The following is a 20,677-nucleotide window of genomic DNA, read 5'->3' on the forward strand; positions in this document are numbered from 1 at the left end:
TCATCCTTTTAAATGCGAAGAGCACCATTAATGTGAGAAAAATATTTTAAAGGTCTTTCTCACCACTTGTGGACAGCACCCACATTATTTACATGACAGAACCACAAAAACATACAGTAAATTAAAAAATAAATGTTTAATATGTTCATATGTTCACAAACATAAAATATTGAACAATAACAATAGGTTGTAACAAAATTGCACAAAAATATTTTATATTAACGACTTCACAAAAATAGCAGAAAATAATTCAAGATGGGTATGATTAAATGCCAAATGATTTTCTTAAATATTATTCCAGCAGTGTCTCCTGTAATTGCGTTCTTTTTCACGTCTATAGCACTAAGTGTAGACTTATTGCAGGGAACAGGAGTAATACAGAAAAAAACATTGTTATTATCAATGATATACATGTTTTATACAGTTTCAGTAATGACCAATTTCAGCATAACTATATCCTGCCTCAGTACAAAGTCAACAACACCCCATATCCCCTTTACACATTATTTAAAGTTAGCTCATCCATTTCCCCACTTATTTACTTCATGAACAATTCAACTCAATTCCTCACAGTTTAATCTTTAAAACAAAGTTTCACCTCTACAATCTTGCATCATTTTCTAGAAAAGTTCTCATTATGGCTAAAATCCCTTTTCTTTTCAAAAATCTAAACTCCTTGATAACCCCCTCGGTCAGTGCAAGCAGCACCGATATTATATTAAATCCATTGCCGAAATCTTTAAAATAAATATCTTTGTCGATGAGGTTAACAAAATTGAACAATGTACATCTCTAAATATCAGAAATGTATATTTCCATTGATACATATTTTACAAGGATTTATCATGCAGATCATGCTTATAGGAATAGAACTATATACACATAGTAACTCATCTAGATAACAGGTACATACATATATGTCAATAATTTAGACATGAATAGGGATGTCTGGTATGGTTATTTTTTAAACCAGCTCAACCACCACTTCTTGTTGGATTGAAATGTTACCCCAGATGATGGATATGTTACCTCTTTTCAGGTTTGTGCCTTCCTGTAGCCATTAAGAATGAGTGCTTGTCTCTGCTTGCGTGAAACCAGTAAAGACAACATCTTTGCAGTTATCTGCATGTAAACAATCGAAAACACTCAGTTCTTTACACTTCATTACTCATCTGCAGCAATAGAATACCAATAAATTCCAACATGCAGGACAGTTGGCCAATGCCTTGTTCAGCAAATGGTGCAATACACACATATATCCAGAGCCATCCACGTCCCAGAAAGTGCACATTGTTTGCAGACGATGTGACAGAATGTTCCATGCAAATGATTTAACCCAAGCCACACTGCGTGGACTGAGACAGGAGTCAAGACATCTTCGAAATGGATCAGTCACAGAAATGGAGTTCCAATGGAGTGATAATCATTTGGAAGCACATATTTGTATTCAGTATCTCCCTGAAAAAACACTTGCCCTTCAACATACTGGCCAATCTTCTAAATGCCCTCAATTTTCAACAGTAATGCGATTAAAATTAACAGGTAAGCAAGAAGCGTTACTTTGCAAAGATTAAATGCAAAGATTCATCTAATTATGCCATATTTTATATTTACAGTTATATCATGCAGGTTTTATATCTTACCAGCAGATCTACACTTAAAGCTGCTATTTTAATTTTCTTATAATGCATTGTAGAAGGTAAATTACTCTAAGCTTGTTTACAGTATAGATGGGATGGGTGATCGAGAACGTCTCAGGGGACAAGGTGAGCTGTAGGGTGAAGTTACTGGAGACAGTCTTAGAGCATTGCCAGTCAAGCCAGCTATGTTGTTTAAGCTCCTGGACTTTTCATACCCTTTTGCGAAAAAAATGCACAGACATCAGTTTGTATCAGTTAACGGCCATGGAAACAACACAACAAAAAAATGCAATGCAATCAAACAAGCTTTTCATTTTTAAGACACCTCTTTGCTTTACAGCGGTTACTATAGGAACAATAAAAAGGTGAGACAGGCATCAGAAACTGCTTGGAATCACTTTTATAATATGGTTAACTGTGACTACCGAAGAAAACATATAAAAGTGCTTACAAATTTAACTACTCTGGGAACTGTTCCATTTTATGTAAATTGGACTTACATGTTCACTTAAACATTGAAAAAAACACACATATAACATGAACATTTAGCTTGGCAGATGATATTTTATGCTAATAGATGTGCATAACATTATTCAAGCAAAACACACGTTTTATACTTAAAATCTTAACCGTGAGCATTTCCTACAACGTCTGGGAAATACATAAGGCACCGACTGGTAGCAGATGGATATGTGAGAAGTCAAACTAATCTAATTTAAGAGTAGATCGGAGCACTCTTATAGGAGGCCAGAAGAATGTTCACACGCTGATAAATTACAAGGGAAGGTGACTGTGTAGAAAGTATGGTAGAAAAATAAATGCAATACAAAATTACATTTGTAAAGTACTTTTGACATCGGGAGGATGTTCCAAGACACTGGAATGTCAGGGACTTGGACCTGAGCTGGAGGGCAGGGATGGTAGGAGGGTAGCCGAAGGCGCGGTTGAAGGGGAGGGTTTTAAAAAGTACCTTGAAAGAGGTAAGAGACGGAGTGAGGCGAAGGGAATGTGGGATGGAGTTCCAAAGACTGGGAGCAGAAAGGCTGAAGGCTCAACCGCCGATGATGAGACAGGCAGGGCAGGGAATGTGGAGCTGGCCACAGCCTACTGAGCATTGAAAATGTACTAAATTTCCTGGATTAGACTGTAGAATTATTCTAAAAGCCTAAACTTTTAGCCTTCTAAGAAGGAATGCGTACCTTTCCTGATCCCTCCATCGGTAGTGCACGCATAGTCACCTGTAGTCAGCAAGAAACACGTTCCCCCTCTTCTGCTTTTGTCCCTGGCGCTAGAACGTCTGATTGGTAGCCTTTCTTCGGGGGATAGTGGCTGGTCACTTCCTGCACTGTCTTCACCTGACAACACTATTCACATCACCAGTCTATTTATAGTTTCCGAATGCATATCGCTAGTTCAAAAAAAATACAGTGCACAATCGAAATTCATAACACAGCGGCATGCAAATCTGTGGCGATCATTTCCAATGTTAACGTTATATATCTACGTATATAAAAAAATCTGAGGAGGCACAGCGAAGCATTGAAAATGTCACATACATTGATAACGTCACATACAAAGACAACACCAGACTGTTGGCGGAGTTAAGTGACATCATCACAGACTGCGACACAATACATGCACATTTGACATCCAGTTTTTCAAGGCAATCACACACTTAGTACCACATCATGCACACTGCTAGCAATGCAGCTGTTGATTAGGATATAGACCATTCCCTCTCAAATCTGTGAACACATCAGGGGCAAATGTGCTCTATAAAGAAGTGTCCTTCATTATGACACAAAGTAAACTGTAAAGTTTATCTTCCAGAAGCAGACTGATAGGAATATTGGTCTCATTATATTTTTACAAGTAAAACACAGATCTATTTGACATTAGCCTGCTTGATTTTAGTAATCACGATAATAAATTCAGGATTCATATCAGGTATATTAAGATGATGGGAGGGTTAGATAGGGTGGCGATGGAAAAATTATTTCAATTGGTCAGGGCATCTAGACCTAGAGGGCACAGCTTCAGAATTAGAACTAGGAGGTCCAGAAGAGAGATTGGGAGAAACTTTTCACACAGTATGAAATTCTCTGCCACCATCAGTTGTTGGGCTACACCCATGTGCACATTCAAAAAAACAGACTGGGCACATGGTTAAGAGAGAATAAAGTTGGAGCGTACAGGGAAAAGTCAGGATATGGGTCTACGTAGGAAATCTAGGCTAGGCATTCAGATGGAGTAAAGACACCAACTGGACTGGATAATAATAATAATCCTTGCATTTGATATAGCGCCTTATCATGTCTTTGAGATGTCTCAAAACTCTTCACAGGATACCCTGTAAAGTGTAGGAACAGTGTATTTTGTGGGCAAAACGCAGCAGCAAATTGCGCACAGCAGTGTCTCACAAACAGTCATGGATTGAATGAGCACATTATTTTTATTTTCCTAGTGGGGGCGAAAGGAATCCGCCAATCAACTAATAAGCGAGTTCCTACTTACTTCTAGATAAACAGAGGCATGTGTGTGGAGTAAGGAAACCTGCCTGAGGTTTGGCCCTGGATGGGCTGAATTGCTTGTTTCTGAGTGTATCTTCTATGAATCTACAGTGGAGTCTTATGTGTATCCTTTTTTCTCAGCAACCTACTTTTGAAGATAATTAAAAATAATCAGGAAATAAAGTTAGCAATGTTTCATAATACAATCACTGAAACACTGCAAACTTGAAACCCATGATAGATTAATTGAAAAATTGTTATATCTATGTTGCAAATCTGAGTTTGTCTTGCAAGTTATTTTTATGTTTAGCTTATTTTTATTATTATTTTATTGTTGAGCGATTGTTTTCTCAATGGAAGGAAACAGTGTAATAATCATATAGAATGCTCAGAATTGCTCAGTCTGAGTTTATACCAGATTTCACATAGAGTTGCCTCTCAAAAGATTTTATGACCCAACAATTTCCACAGAGATATAACTTGGTTTCCAAGTTATGAATACTAAATTGTTTTAAGTATCAATATTGAATCAGGTAGTTTTTGTCTCTTTTAGTTTTATGTGAATATTATTATATTTGGCCAATTAAATATGTAACCTGGTTAAAGAGTTGCTTTGCAGCCCAAAATCATTTTGGATGAATATATTTGGATTTTTTTAAAGTCAAGCCAATGATTCAAACTTTAAAGACTTATTTCAGTCACTGTGAAATGCATTACTGCAAGGGACACTGGGTTAGTATGTTTGAATTATACCTGCGCTTTTTGTGAAAAGAAATGAGGATGACTGTTTTAAGCAATCAGTAACAGTACCCTGCGTGAGAGGAGCTATATAAATGCAAGTTGTTGTTGCTGTAAAGGCAATAATTGGTAAGATATTGAATTCCAATGCTCTCATCCTCCACCCAACTCGTAATATCCACACTGTTTACATGATAGTAAAGGCCTGATAGCATTGGGTTAATCTGCTTTAAAATAATATCGCTACTTTATAGAGATTTGTTCACAGTTCAGATTAAAAAGTTAGAGAATGTAACTTTTTAAAACAATTGGGTATATGCCTCAGCCTCTTTTTAACTGCAGTGAGTGGACTGGTCGATAAAGGGATCTTACCATTGATCTTTGGCTTACTATACCTTCATCTTACCTGATCTGTTACGCTCCAGTTTATCTTTCCCATAATGGCAGACGTCACTCTGAGTGCTGTTGCAAGGTGTATTCATGTCCGTTTTACAATATGTTGGAGACCCGGCTTGAGGAGCATTAGAGATGTGCTTCTTTCTCTTTCTCGGAAGTTTCTGCTTTGCCATGGCCAGTGAGTAGTACATTCCAAAATTATTGACAATAACAGGTACAGGCATTGCTATAGTAAGCACACCAGCAAGAGCACAGAGTGCTCCTACTAACATGCCTGACCAGGTCTGAGGATACATGTCGCCATATCCCAGTGTCGTCATAGTCACGACTGCCCACCAGAATCCAATGGGGATATTTTTGAACTGGGTGTGGTGGCTGGCCGTTGGATCATTTGGATTGGCTCCTATTCGCTCCGCGTAATAAATCATAGTAGCAAATATTAACACGCCTAGAGCTAAGAAAATAATTAAGAGTAAAAATTCATTCGTGCTAGCACGAAGAGTATGTCCAAGCACTCGGAGTCCCACAAAGTGACGGGTTAGCTTGAAGATTCGCAGAATTCTGACAAATCTAACAACCCTGAGGAAGCCCAGAACATCTTTTGCAGCCTTAGAGGAAAGTGCACTGAGTCCCACCTCCAGATAAAATGGCAAAATTGCCACAAAGTCAATTATATTCAGAAGGTTTTTGATAAATAAAAGCTTGTCAGGGCAGAACATGACTCGGACCAAAAATTCAATGGTAAACCACACCACACAGACGCCTTCAATGTATGTCAGGGCTGGGTCAGTTTGCATCTCTAACTGGTGGACGATTTTAGATGAATTCCCAGTGTGTACAAGTTCCGTTTTGTTAACAATTGTGTTAAATGCCTCATGCGTCTCAAGGCAGAAGGTTGTGATGGAGACCAGGATGAAGAACAGTGAGGCGAAGGCGATAAACTGCAAAAGAAGGGATCAAAATGCAATTATATTTCATTTCATAGGGCTTTCAAAGCAAATTAATGCTTAGTAAGAAATGTTCTAAGTGAATGTAAACAGAAGACCAAACATTAATAGTAATAATAATCCTTGGATTTGATATAATGCCTTATCATGTCTTCGAGATGTCTCAAAGTGATTCACAAAATACACTGTAAAGTGAATTGACTGTATTTTATGGGCGAAATGCGGCAGCCCATTGCACACTACTGTGTCTTGCAAACAGTAAGTTAATTGAAATATTTTGCACCAACCTAAGTATATTTTATAAATCTAGTTAAGAACATTCAGAAGATATTTTAAATAAAGAAATCATTAATAACACTGTAATCTTCCTTCAATTGTTTGCATAAGAAATAATATACTGGGAAGGATGGTTTACAGCCAAACTCTGAATACACAGAATGACTGGGACGCTACCCTGCGTGAGAGGCGCTATATAAATGCAAGTTGTTGTTGTTGATGAGATTAAACTTTCAGTTTTATGTGGAATTACTAAGAACATTGCAGCACAGAAACAGGCCATTAAGCCCAGCTAGTCCATGCCGGTGTTTATACTCCACATGAGCCTTAACCCGCCTAATCCCCTTTCTCATTCCCATCTATTTCTTTCTTTCTCATGTGTACATCAGGCTTTCTTTTACATATATTGGTTCTTTCTAGTTCAACCACAGCACTGACTGAAATATCAACCTAGACTATAAATCTCAAAATCCCATGCGCTTGAATCAACAACCTTCTGACTCAGAGGCAAGAAAGCTACTAACTGAACCATGCAATGCATTTGCAGACATGATCTATTTTGAATGCTTATGAGATAGAAATAATTCTGCAAATTATAGGAGATGGAAAGGACATGCTGCCTTTGACAGTATTAAATTTAAACATTGATATCTGGAAAGGAAAAAGTACCACCTCTAAAATTATATGTCTGAAATAATTGTGTAACGAGATTGTGTATTATTCTAGTTGAAAGATTTCAGGGATATTCCAGAATCCAGTTCCACTAAACAGTTCACTAGGTTCTGATCTGTAAAATATGGTTAGTTGGATAGACCACAATGGATTTTTCCAGTCCTATGTGCTGTCTTAACATATGGCTGTTTCCATACGAGTCAAAACACTGAATTTGCTGCTCAACAGGTGCTGTCTGTCTTTGCAATTATATGAGTGCTGTGTGAAATGCTCAATCCGAAAGAGTTAGTAAATCATTTTACTTGGCGACAGATGTTTTAGTCAGCAAAAAAAGTTTACAACAATTCACAGTGAGGTACTGAAACATAAAAATAATGACAATATTAATCCTTGCATTTGATATAAGTGTCCTATCACATTATTAAAATATCTCAAAGAGTTTAAATCATTTACTGTGAAGTGAGTTTATTTGTAAACAAACCAATTTGACAGCCAATTTGTGCACAGCAATCTCCTACAAAACAGCCATGAAGTGGGTGACCTTTACCTGGAGGATTATTGGCCAGGATACCAGGAGAATCTCCCTTCTTTTTTCAAATAGTGCAATGGGATCGTTAATGACCAACCAAACAGACAGATGGATGTGCATTAACCACATATTGTATCTCACTTATATTCCTAACACCAGGGAAAAGGCAAGACACACACTCCTATAAGTGGAAATATACATCCACTAGATAAATAGAGCTATACTTATCCTCAAAATACCTGACGAACCAGCTTTCCTGATGTACAACAGCAATGTAGAGTTGGAGTGGAACATTAAAGTAATAATAATCCTTACAATTGATATAGCGCCTTTCACGTCTTCTAGATGACACAAAGCGCTTCACAGAATATACCTTAAATTGTAGTGACTCTATATTTGTGGACGAAATGCGATGGCCAATTGTGCACAGCAGTACTAGCTGTACTAGCTATAAAACAAATGATCCTGGGTACATGGGCAGCAACATCACTGTAGATCAAGAGCCTTTCAAATTATATTGGCTTAATTATCCAAGAGTAGTTTGAGGCAGAAAATTGTCACTGATAAGAGGAGTTGGATGTCAAAGGCCTTTAGTGAGATGGAAATTTAAAAGAAAAAAAATAGGAACCATTGAACTCAGAAATAATGAGCTGACAATTTGTTCTAGATGGAATAACCTGGAGCTTGCAGTTGCACCAGAATTACATAAAGAAGACTTTCCTCTTCCTAATTTTGTTCAGACACTTCTGCAGCCATTTTAAAATCTGACTGCTGAGTGCCTAACAATTGAGATTGAACGGGCATGTAAGATGCTGCAAAGGCAACTGAGAGAATTACTCTTAGCCTAACACTTGACACCTTCTGGTTTTCAGGTGGACACTTGATGATTACCACTGAAATTCCTGTTCACCATATTTTCTCTGATTCTGGTCTATTCCTCATGCCCTCTACCCCATCATTGGTGGCTGAAGAATGAGCTACTCCATTTCTGCCCTCATTTCCAAAACATACTTGATTCCCTTTCTCTCTCCCTGCCTTTAACATGGTTCATTTAAGTAAAGTTTCAGTTTTGCAGTCAACTTTAACACAGAATGCTAGTTTAGTCTCGGTGAAGTTCAGCCATACAAGATCTTTGTGATGACATCTGGGAGAGAGAGAAAGTGTGTGTATGTGGGAGGGGGGTCAAGGCCTGTTTTTTTCAGGAGATAAAAGTAATTGCACAGTTAATGAGAGGAACTCCAGTTCTAATGATATTTAAGCTTGGGCTTGATATGGTATGGTCTGTGATAGGAATAATAAGCAGGAGTGAATCCTCAATGCACTTTTATGTAGAAGTCAAGGTCATTGGAGGCAGAGAGCCAAAGCCCATTACTAGAAAGCATTAAAATAATCATAGAATAGGGTTCAAGTTGCTCTGCAGGTGGACAAATATTGGGAACCCAAAGTAAAAGGCAAGAGAAGAAATATTTGGTCATTATAATGACACAGAGAATGGAAAAACTGGTTAATGCTGCTGGGAGAAAGGTTGACAGCCTCATGCAGGCTTGATATGGGCTAGTTATGCAGGCTTTTTCATGGACCTGCAGGCATTTCCACACAGGAGGGCACAGTTAGTATGAAAAAAATCTTGCTATCCCTACTGCTTCTTTGTTGGTGCTGCTCAAGGGAGAGGAGGCCTCTGGGCCATAAGGGGAATTAAGTGGATGTTACTTTATTCTGTGCTTCACTGTTGCACATTCTGTCAGTTGTTAGGGATTGCTGTAGGGCAACTAATAGTCTAAGATAGAAGGCTAAATATTTGCTGGCTAATGTATGGTTCTGCATAGCACTCAGCGTCAAGTGGATTAAAACTAGAATATACAGGGGAATTATAATTTAGTTAAATGGTACAACATTTTGGGGTATCTTTAAAAAAATTGGGATTGTCTTTATTATATCCAGGCAAGTCTAAAGGCACGACGAAGAGGAAGGTCTTTAGACGGGACTTGAAGGAGGCAAGAGAGGTAGTGAGGCAGAGGGATTGCAGGATAGAGTTCCAGAGTATGGGGGCAGAGATGCTGAATGGCCGACCGCCAATGGTAGGGTGGGAAGTGTGGGTAACCTGAAGTAGGCCGGTGTCTGCCGAGCAGAGGGACTGGACAGGCTGATATGGGGTTAGGGGGTCAGAAAGGTAGGAGGAAGAAAGACAGTAGATGGCTTGGAAGTTGAGAACAAGGGTTTTGTACTTGATGCTCTGAGGGATGAGTGAAGCCGGGAAAGAACGGGGGTGATTGCTTCATAGAGCCTGGTGTGGGAGAGAACACGAACTGCAGAGTTTTGAATAATCTGCAGCTTGTGGAGAGAAGAGTTGGAAAGTCCAGCGAGCAGGCAGTTGGCGTAGTCAAGCTGGGACGTGATGAAAGTGTGGATAGGTGTCTTGGCAGCCTGTGGTGATGGGTGGAGGCGGGCAATGTCGTGGAGGCAGGTAAAGCATACTTATTGTGGTACACCACCTGGGTGGGGGGGGGAGGTGGGGGGGGGGGGGTTGGAGTGGGTGGGAAGTCAGATCTTTAAATCCCAGTGCCCTACCATTTTGTTATACCCCTTAATGCCTCTATTTTGAGTGTCCAATAGGTGCATTCGTTGATGGGAGCTAAGTCCTATCTTCCTCCATTCAGACAGTTTCATGAATTTGTTCCTGTGCACTTATCCAAGTGTTTACATCTTTAAATTAATCCATTTCATGTCACTATTGCTCTGCGGTTATTTAAGTGCACACTCAAACAGAACACAATAATCCAAAATGTCCTAACATTCATTAGGTCAGGTCTGCTCCAATCATTAAGCGAAGTGAGGATTTCCTGTTGTAAAAAGCATGTTGAAAGATTTGCTCCGCATAGGGTTCAGAATCACATCCATTTACTTAAGATTTGGTCAAGTCTGTTGGCTGTTAAAATCTTGGCAAATGTGTATAGCAACATAAGCCAAAAGCTATTGTTGAAATAAAACAGATTTTACCCAATCGCTCTCCCCCAGTGGGTGTTCATCTAAAACCCTGTAATAGATGTTCACTAACAGTTCACTGGTGGATGAACCAAACAGTGAGACAGGAAGGTGAAGCAGTCCTGACCAATCAGATAAGACTGCACGGACCAGCCGGGAGAGATGACAATTAGTCATGTCACTGGGAGGCAGTAGAAAAGGGTACGTAGAGCTCAGGATCTGATTTACAAACTGCTCGAAAGAGATAAATACCTAAAGCCAAGCGATCTTTGAGGTGAACGACAAATTAAATGCCCAGCCTGAGCTTTCATTTCAGCCTGAGCAGTCAGAGTTTTCGCTGCAGCACTCAATAACAATTCTACGTGACACGACTGGTAAATTGTTAGCCAATCAGTTAAAGAAAGCAGTGGATATACAGCTCGCATCACAAAAAGGGACAGGAGTGACATGGTAACAACGACAGGAGTAATCTGCTAACAGAGACAGGAGTAATCTGCTAACAGAGACAGGTGTAACCTGTTAACAAAGACAGGAGTAAGCGCTAACAGACTGGAGTAATCTCTAGTGAGATTCTTTAATGCAGAATCAAGTCAGAAATCCTCTCAAGGTTCTGTGAGGGTGTGTGTAGACAAATGAATCAGTAATACAAATTTGATCAGCCTCAGCTAGAACTGCTCTTAATGTAGTTGTGGATGAGTTGTTGGTGGCGATTGCATGTGGATTTCATTTAGAACACTAACAGTCCAGGATGCCAATAACTGTGGTTTCACATCACATTTTTTTGTTACACCTATTCCTTACTTGGGCTTTACATTGAGCTTTGCAAAGATCTTGCTCAGAAAAGTTAAAAACACTATTTATTATTGAACTCTATTGTGGCTGAATATAAGTTGAAGGATTGTTACCAAAACTCTGAGTAATAGTCTGGAAGGGCTCCTATAAATGATTCTGTATGACAGACAATAATAAGCATCGTTTCCACTTAATAATGTCAGGTTGGCTTGCGGTCACACGTTCACCGGATGCTGAGAAGACATTTGACGCAGTGGGGAAATACACATTAGATGACTTGGAGCAGTTTGGCATAAGGCTGGACTCCTGTAAATAGATTCAAACTCTACCTTCTGCGCCAAGGGATCAATTACACTGGATGACTTTCTGTTGCACTTTAAATTAGGTGGGGAATCAGCCAGACCTGCTTCTTGTCATCGTTACTGTTTGTTTTATATTTGAAACCATCAGCTATTGTCATGGGAAAGGCAGGTGGCCAGGCACTCAAGTCTTTTCTCGATGAAGGATAGAAAGGACACAATTAGATTTTATGCAGATGCAGTCATACACTCCTCTATTTCTTGGATCCACTGAAATCCATGCCCAAAGATGTTCAAGGTCAATAAAAAGTACAGGAGGATATTGGATACAATTTTACTTGGGCAGATTACTCATGTAATGCCTTGAACAGGACCAGCTACACATCTCTATTGATTGATTGTCCACTACTATCAGCATGGCATATTTAGGGATAGTAATGGCTACACTCTACATTACATGGTAAATGTAATAGATATCAATCATATTCCTGTTGCTGGATCTATTGGAGAGGAATCAGCAAGATGGGAGCAGTTTTCACTTTTTGATACAGTCAAGTAGATGCCATACAATATATATATTTATATAGTGTCTTTCACATCAGGGGGATGTCTCAAAGCATTTAAACCTCACTCTACATCATGCTATGTTCAAAGTATATTTTTAGAACAATTCTATTGGTGATCGCTAGTATGACCATAAGAGCCAATTTCTCAAAGTTGCACATTTTGGGCTAGCATAAGGTATAGAGTCAGCACAGTATATTGGCAGCTGTATTTTAAGGAGGACAAAGCAATGAGCAATTTGTGTTGAATATGGAGCAGATGCAGAAACATTGGATCTTTATTATCTTTTGCTGGGGAAACTGCACTAGAGGGCCTTTGTGCCTGAAATAATGGGGAGATATTCTGACAGTACAAGATCTTTATAAGGGGGAATCATTTGGGCTCACTTGCAATGTAAAGCTTGGGTTTTACTTGCACAATACGTCTCACAACAAATAGCTGTTCTAGGTGTTATATTTCTGATTGTAAATTTCTTGGGGCCATTTAACGTGCATCAGGGAAGAGCTAATACAAACAAAAACATCATCCTCCATTGCCCACACGGCCAAATAATAATAATATTTAATAATCCTTGCATTTGATATAGCGATTATCACGTCTTTGAGACATCTCAAAGTGCTTCACGGAATATACTGTAAAGGAAACAGTCACAGGAGCAAAGGTGAAGGTACAGCTAAACCTAGGAATATTTTGAAAGATATGGTAAGAGGGTAAATAGAAACATGATAGAAATGGGACATAAGAGAATAGAGACATCAAAGGAGTTTGGTAATGTCTTCTGATGATCTGCTTACTTGACCTGAAACAATGAAGTCATCCCATTTTGCTTATCAATTTGGGATACTTCAACCCTCATTTTGTATCCTGGTTCAAAAAGAAGGCAGGACATCGCACTGTGTACAACATTTATGTATCAATTGTCCTGGAACATGATGGAAGAAAGGTTTTCAATTCAATTCAACACACACTCCCTGATCAAGCCTATAATGTTAAGAGGAGGTGGAAGCTGAGATGACTCATTTTGTTTCATTGGGAAGAAGTGAAAATCAAGAAAGATCGCTAAGGTTACTTTTGTGCTCCTAGCAGCTAATCACATTACGTCAGTGGCTAGGGAGAAGACTGCTCTTCCACCCGTTCACATTGTAAAAACTAATAATTCTTGAGCACTGCAGTGTCTGCCTGGAGTACCAGAGTTCAAAGTCTTGAAGGCGACCCTTGAACCCACAACTTTCCGACTTAAGAGTCAAGAGTGCTACTAACTGAGCCAGGCTCATATCATTTGAAATGTTCTAAAGGAAGCAAACAAACAAAATAAAGATGGCATATAATAAACAGAGAAACAATTTTACAATACATTTTAATTTAATACCTTCTAGTTGTGTGCACTATTATAATTCATTCACCAGCAGTCTATTTGATAAGGAATTTGCCATTCAATTTTCAAACGCAGCCTTCTTTTATTATGTTTATGTTTGATTTGTCAAAGTTATCATTATCCTGTGAAGCATAAACACACACAACACACACACACTGGAAATACAATCAAATCAAGTGACTCGGAAATTATGCTCATTGGAATAAAAATGACTTACTTTCCCTCAATTGTACGTTATCTACTCATTACGCTTTGAGTTACAGGTGAAATTTTCTGTTTCTACATAATATCTAAATACTTGTAGATCATGTAGACCTCTTTGACTGCTCTTTAAATCACCTGTCCCCTTTCCACCTTTTTCAGCTTCCACCCCACTGGCTCAGGTACCCAGCCTGCAGTGTAAAAAGCTTTGAAACATCATCCTGACATGAAAGGCCTTATATAAAAGTAAATTGTATTACATCAAATGTAACAAGATTAAATTCCTCTTTTTGATACTGAAAAGACTTGTTCAGCTTCGTATTTTGTTATCCTTAGAACACGGTTTCTGGTGGTGAATGTTGCAAAAGTGCAAATAGGAACAAACAGATGTGCTCAACTTATTGTGCTTTGTAATCTGGGGATAACAATTGCGATGTTTCTTAACAGATGCGATGTTGTGATGTGCTCCAGGGAATGCTCCTGCCACCTCAGCTCACACTAGTCACAGATGTTTCCCTCACAGGGTGTGGGAGACATATCTACAGAACCATTACATTCAAGGTTCAAGGTCAAAGTTTTAATGTTTAATGGAATTCTTCCCCTCCCAATTTGATATAAATCAAATTGTTAAAGAGAACAAATTTGATAGGGTAGATACAGAGAAACTATTTCCTCTGGTGGCAGAATTCAGACAAGGGGGCATAATTTTAAAATGAGAGCTGGGCCATTTAGGAATTAAATCAGGATGCAGTTTTTCACCCAAAGAGTAGTGGAAATCCAAAAGGCTGTGGATGCTGGATCCATTCACATGGGGCAAGGGCAGATAATTGGAGTTGAGGTACACATTAACCATGATCTCATAGAATTGTGGAATAGGCTTGAGGGGCTGAATGGTCTACTCCTTTTTCTGTGTTTCTATGTAATGTTCATTACTGGCTCAATTGGAAGTATATCCTCCATCTCTTACAATTCAGGAAAAAAGTGATATTGGTTTAATCTCCAGGAAACATCCACATGTTGTTATTGTGTGCAGCTCAGTAACTGCGCAACAATAATAAATCGAGGCAACTTGAATAAGGTGCCACATGTTCAGACAAGTGTAAGCCAAGTGTTAACAGACACAAAACACGGAGGAGATAGAGTGGAGAAGGTTACTTGAACAGCCTGAACAATGGGGAAAGAATGGGGGAGTGGGACTGATTGGGTAACAGACACGATGGGCCACATGTCCTCCTTCTGTGCTGTAATATTCTGTGATTCTATGATTCTATGAATTTTAATTTGCTTTTTTTGAAATGACTGAACCAGCAAACACTCTGAATCAATATTTATTCAATATGTTTACCAGCTGTTTACAGTTGTCATCCCTTCCCTTGGGGATAAGCTACAAACCATAATATATGGAGATTATATGAATGGCTTTGATGGTTTATTGAAAGATGAAACCACAGTGTGACATTTGGTATGTAAGTATTAACCCTGAACAATGGCTTAAGTTTTCCTATAAATCATCACCTCCCTTTGTGTATCTTGTTTGCATTAATTCTTGACTGATTGTATGAGTTGAGTTTAGCTACTTTTAAGATTGAAACAACAAAGTGGCTTTATTCTGCTAAGGATTTAACATCGCAGAAGCCTGTGGTGTAACCCAACAATGTAGTACAACATTGATGCACTATAATGCTGTGAAAGGGTACTTAGCGAGCTCTTCACTGTATAAAAGCAAGAGTGTTAAATAATGGTCATTTAAGCACTGACATTTGCATTGGAGTGAAACCAAGAAAGTGCAGAGCTAACATTTGCATCATTGTGTTTGTGTGCGCGTGTGTGTGTGCGTGTATGGGGGGGAATCAATCAGGACTTGTTTCCTGGCCAATGGCAATCCTGCCCCCCCACTCACCAGCTTGTCAGAATGTGTGTATATGTGAGTATATATGCATGACGAGGGGAATCAGCCTCTCTTGTGATGCTTCCTACAATATCCCAGTGACAACTCCAAATTCCTCCACCGTTGTCCTTCCCGGTACAACTCCTCAGCTCTGCGATTTCTTGGTTTCACTCCTACTTGTCCCGATGTCATCACTTATATCTCTTCTAACAGCTTCTCCTCCTACCCTCCAATCATGTGTGGAGTTCCCTGGGGCTCTATCATTGGTCTTCTATTTGTTTCACACAGCGAGTTGTCCGGATCTGGAATACACTGCCTGAAAGGGTGGTGGAAGCAGATTTGTTAACTGTTTATTTACTGCAGGGTTAGTAGTAGCTGTAGAACTGTACAAAAGCATGAGTCATTCTTCAGGTGAGAAAAAGGAAAAATGTATTCCCAGAGGATTTATTAACTGATACAACTATATCCCTGAACGGTATATCTAACTGTAGGTACTCTGTCATAACAATAAATAAAAGGCATGATAATTAGTGAATTTGATTTTCATTGCTCCAGTCTAGTTCACTACTGCAGTGGATACATAATGCCTCTGAACATCGTTTTGAATGAGTCTGATCTGCCCTTGAAATTAATAGGAATAGTAACAGTGTTGTTAATTTCTAGTTTGCTGGGATCATCAAGACATGTCCAGTACATCGAAATTATATTGCAGGCAGATCAGCACAAGCACAATAGGCTGAATAGCCTCTTTCTGTGCTATAAACTTCCTATGATTCCATGTGATCAGAAAGGCCAACCACATTGCTTGCGTACACTGTAAACCTTTATAGACCCTGATGTCAAGTATCCACTGTGAAATGAATTTTTTGTATAACTGTCTCATTGCTCTGTAAAATGTTACAGGAAGACTTTGTACTTTTAAAAGCAGGATGCAACCTGAACAAAAATTGTGTATAACAAACAAAAATTGTTTTTGGCGGATTCTGTAGATTGTGTGCAATATACCTTGTGGATACCAAGGAGTGAGTTCTTCAGGTGAGACAAAGGAAAAAAGTATTTATATAGAGCCCTTCATGCGGATGCTACCCAGCTTGAAGGTCGCTATATAAACAAGTTGTTGTTGTTGTGTTACACGTCTATAATCTAAATGATGGCTTCAATTCAAATAAATAAAACTGAAGAAATTATATATATATATACTCAGAAGATAATCAAGAGCATTTAACTTTTAGCTGTTCATTTAAGTCAAGCAGAACATTATATTAAAACATTCTAATTTTCATACACATTTTCCAAGTTTTATTTTAGCAATTTTCAAGAGAACTGAACAGCCCAATTCTCAATAGTATTCAGAAAACAATGTAGTTATTTCTAGATTTATCAGAGATTTATTTAAATAAAATGTTATGCAATACAAGCACAGTTTATGTTAACAGTTGAAGTAATAGTAAACTAAAGTCTTCAGCAATAATAGGTTCAAAATCTTAATTCTGTTTTTGCATTGCGTCTTTGTAGAAAACATCCTGACAATTCTTTAGAGCATTGAGAGTAATGTATTGTAACCTGGATGTCTGGCCTTCAGTGTTGTACAAAATTCATTGAATTTCAATTCATCGCCTCGAGTCTTACTAAGTTTTTATCCTGGGTTTCAAACAGAGGATGCAGTGAGGAAATGGGGATTGAAGGCTAGCAAGATAAACAAGAAATACCAGAGGCAATGAATCAAAACATCCTGGAAGATTTTTCTTTGCACTGAAGAAGCAAAGGTTGAATTTATGCACATTCTTTTGTTGCGATAAAGATTTTACAGCAAGGCACAAATATATATAATATATGATGCAGGATAGAGAAATAAACTGTTCACAGACTAATATTGCAATTATAACCTGTGAGAAACGGTAATAAGCCTTAGGTCGGTTCGAGATTCTCTACTGGAATCCCAACTCATTGGCTACTTCTGTGACATTTTGGTTTAATTACTTCAATCTGTGGGCTGAATATTTGATTTCCTTAGACCTGTAGGGGTCTGTCTGTAAAATCGACAACAGTAGAGAATATGCATTCCATTAAAGTGGTGAAGTGTTTTATTTTAAAATGAAGATAAATCTTATTGTAAAATGAAGGCAATCCTTATTGTAAAATGAAAGCAATCCTTATTGTAAAATGAAAGCAATCCTTACTGTAAAATGAAGGCAATTCTTTTTTGTAAAATGAAGCCAATTCTTATTCTAAAATAAAGGAAAGTCTTGCTATAAAATCCCTGATTAGATTGTGCTGTCATACAGTGTTTACTTCAGAAAACATCTGAACATCAAGTTGTCATTGGATAATGCTGCTTGACAAAAATGATTTCTTTCCTGTTCAAGATCTCTAGAATTCTTGGCAGAGAGAATAAAAGGTGACCTTTAATGCGTTCCCATAAAGCACTGCTCTAAACGCTTATATGATTGTCACAACCACATTAGAAAAGGCCATCAAGCCTGTCAAAACTCATTCTTCTCATAAGTCAATACTCCCATTGTAGAATCTTGGCGTCCTCAGGTGTCAGATTGGCTCAGCTAACAGCACTCTCACCTCTGAGTCAGAAGGCTGTTCCTTCAAGGTGCACATCGAGACCTTGATCTCACAGAGTCTAGGCTGATATTCCAATACAGTGCTGGGGTGATCTGCACTGTGTAAGATACTGCCCAGATAAAACGTTTAACTGAGATCCTATTTGCTTGTTCAAGTGAATGTTAAGATCCATCGTGCAATTTCAAAAGACAAGGGAGTACTTTCCAGTGTCTAGCTAACAATGTGACAGATAAAATTAATCTTTCATTTCAAGGCGGATTGTGGGACACTGCTGCTGTATTATATTGGCCACTGCATTTGTCTACAATATACACTATAATTTGCAGAGAATCCTGTGAAGCACTTTGTGACTTCCTCTCCACGGGAACAACACTATTATCAAATGAAAGATTATTATTTTTATTTCTCTGAATAACCCTAACATTTTCTTGCTTGGTAGAAAATTCACATATTTGAGTAAAATGCGCATCAAGACTTCCCAGCTTTGACACAGTTACTTGGAATTATTCCTCTCTAAGTTGAAACAGAAGGGCAATGCCGGCTCTTTGATTATCCATCTCAGACTATTGTGAAACTGCTGCATTAAATTCTGTTTGTATTTTATTAAGTTTTCTTTCAGATGGTAGAATTACACTGAAAATGACATCCTATAGTACTCATTACACATTAGATACTGAGGCCAGTGATCAATTACTTAAAATATTCACAGACTGGAAACGTTACAGACTTTCTTTCATCCAAATCATTTAATGAAGACCAGGATGCTGTATATCTCAGTCTCTCAACCAGCACACAAAATTGACACATGAGCAAAGACAGGATCATTGCATGAAATATAATGGAAGGGCTGCAGACAAATATTCCTACATTTGTTTGGCCAAAGTCTTTAGTTAGAAAAGGTAAATAAGGACGACAAAAAAATTTAATTAAATATCATTCGCTCCATTCTACTTCTGAGAGTCAATAGACTCACTGGTGTCAGACAGCTGACTTTACCCCATGCCTTCTCCTTTTTATTGAATTTGAGAGAAGTCAATAGTTGGCAAAAAGCAGCGAATTTTTACTCAAACAACAACAAGATTGCATTTATAGAGCGCCTTTCATGTCGGGAGGACGTCCCAAGGCGCTGGACAGTTGAGTCGGGACCCGAGCAGGGGGGAGATGGTCAGGATGAGGGGAGGGAAGGGAGGGAGTGAGGAGGGGAGGGAAGGGAGGGAGCGAGGAGGGGTGAGAGAGTCGAGAGGGGAGCTGAAGGCACGGTTGAAGAGAAAGATCTTGAGACCTTGAAGGAGGAAAGGGAGGAAGCAAGGCGAAGACACTGGGGGATGGAGGTCCAGTGCCTAGGGGCTGAGAGGCTGAAAGCCCGGCCACCGATGGTAGGGCGTTTAGGGCGGGGCATGTGGAGCAGACTGGAGCCAGAGGAACGGAGGGTACGGGCAGGTAGGTAGGGGGATAGTAGGTCGGAGAGGTAGGAGGGAGCAAGGCCGTGAATGGCCTTGTAGGTGAGGATGAGGATCTTGAATTCGATCCTCTGGGGGATGGAGAGCCAGTGGAGGCGAGCGAGGGTGGGAGTGGTATGGTCGCGTAGCCTGGTGCGGGACAGTACACGAGCTGCAGAGTTCTGAATGACCTGCAGCTTGTGGAGGGAGGTGCCGGGAAGGCCGACGAGGAGAGAGTTCCCGGAGTCCAGCCTTGAGGTGATAAAGGCGTGGACCAGTGTTTCAGCAGCGTGAGGGGTGAGGTAGTGCAGTAGTCTGGCAATGTTCCGGAGGTGGAGGAAGGCAGTGCCAGCTGTGGTGTGGATGTGGGGAAGAAAGGGCAGCTCAGGGTCAAACAGAACCCCGAGGTTCCTGACTGGCTTTGAGAGGTGGAGAGTGCAACCTTGGATGCTGATGCTGTCAGTGCCTCAGGTGCGGAGGCGCTGACGTGAGCCAATCAGGAGGGCCTCAGTTTTGCGCACATTGAGCTGAAGAAAGTTGTCTCTCATCCAGGACTCGATGTCAGACAGGCAGGCTGTCAGGACATCGATGGTCGTGGAGTTGAGGGTAATATACATACTCAGCCCTGGTCAAATTAGACCCGTAATTGCATTTTAATGATATTTGGAGTTTAATAACAAGTGACCATTTTCAGTCTTTAACTGTGTGAATCAGTTTGCAAACTCCAAGCTATTTGGAAGACCTGAAGGTATCCAACTTCAGGAATGACCTCTTATCCAAGGCTGACAGAACAGCACCTTCATGAATATGCCCAGTTCCATTTGAAATGGATTATGACATAACACTGCTACTTGG

General features: G+C 39.3%; 1 protein-coding gene across 6 annotated transcripts in view; it reads right to left on the minus strand.

Annotated features, from left to right (window-relative positions):
* Positions 1–221: 221 nt before the first annotated feature.
* The window catches only part of LOC103185332 (potassium voltage-gated channel subfamily C member 2), a 63,088-nt gene continuing 42,632 nt past the window's right edge, over positions 222–20,677 (minus strand). The window contains exons 2-4 of one of the 6 annotated variants that reach the window (XM_007903771.2): positions 5,295–6,225; positions 2,879–3,004; positions 222–1,122 (exon numbers count right to left, since the gene is read on the minus strand). In XM_007903771.2, the coding sequence (XP_007901962.2) occupies positions 1,061–1,122; positions 2,879–3,004; positions 5,295–6,225 (1,119 nt within the window). In that variant the 3' untranslated portion in view covers positions 222–1,060. Of the gene's footprint in view, positions 1,123–1,564; positions 1,857–2,839; positions 3,005–5,294; positions 6,226–20,677 lie in introns of those variants that run through there. The other 5 variants (XM_007903770.2, XM_007903768.2, XM_007903769.2 and 2 more) reach the window with 5 other exon arrangements.

Source organism: Callorhinchus milii, unplaced genomic scaffold, assembly GCF_018977255.1.
Source record: "Callorhinchus milii isolate IMCB2004 unplaced genomic scaffold, IMCB_Cmil_1.0 Scaffold5, whole genome shotgun sequence".
Taxonomy (NCBI): Eukaryota; Metazoa; Chordata; class Chondrichthyes; order Chimaeriformes; family Callorhinchidae; genus Callorhinchus; species Callorhinchus milii.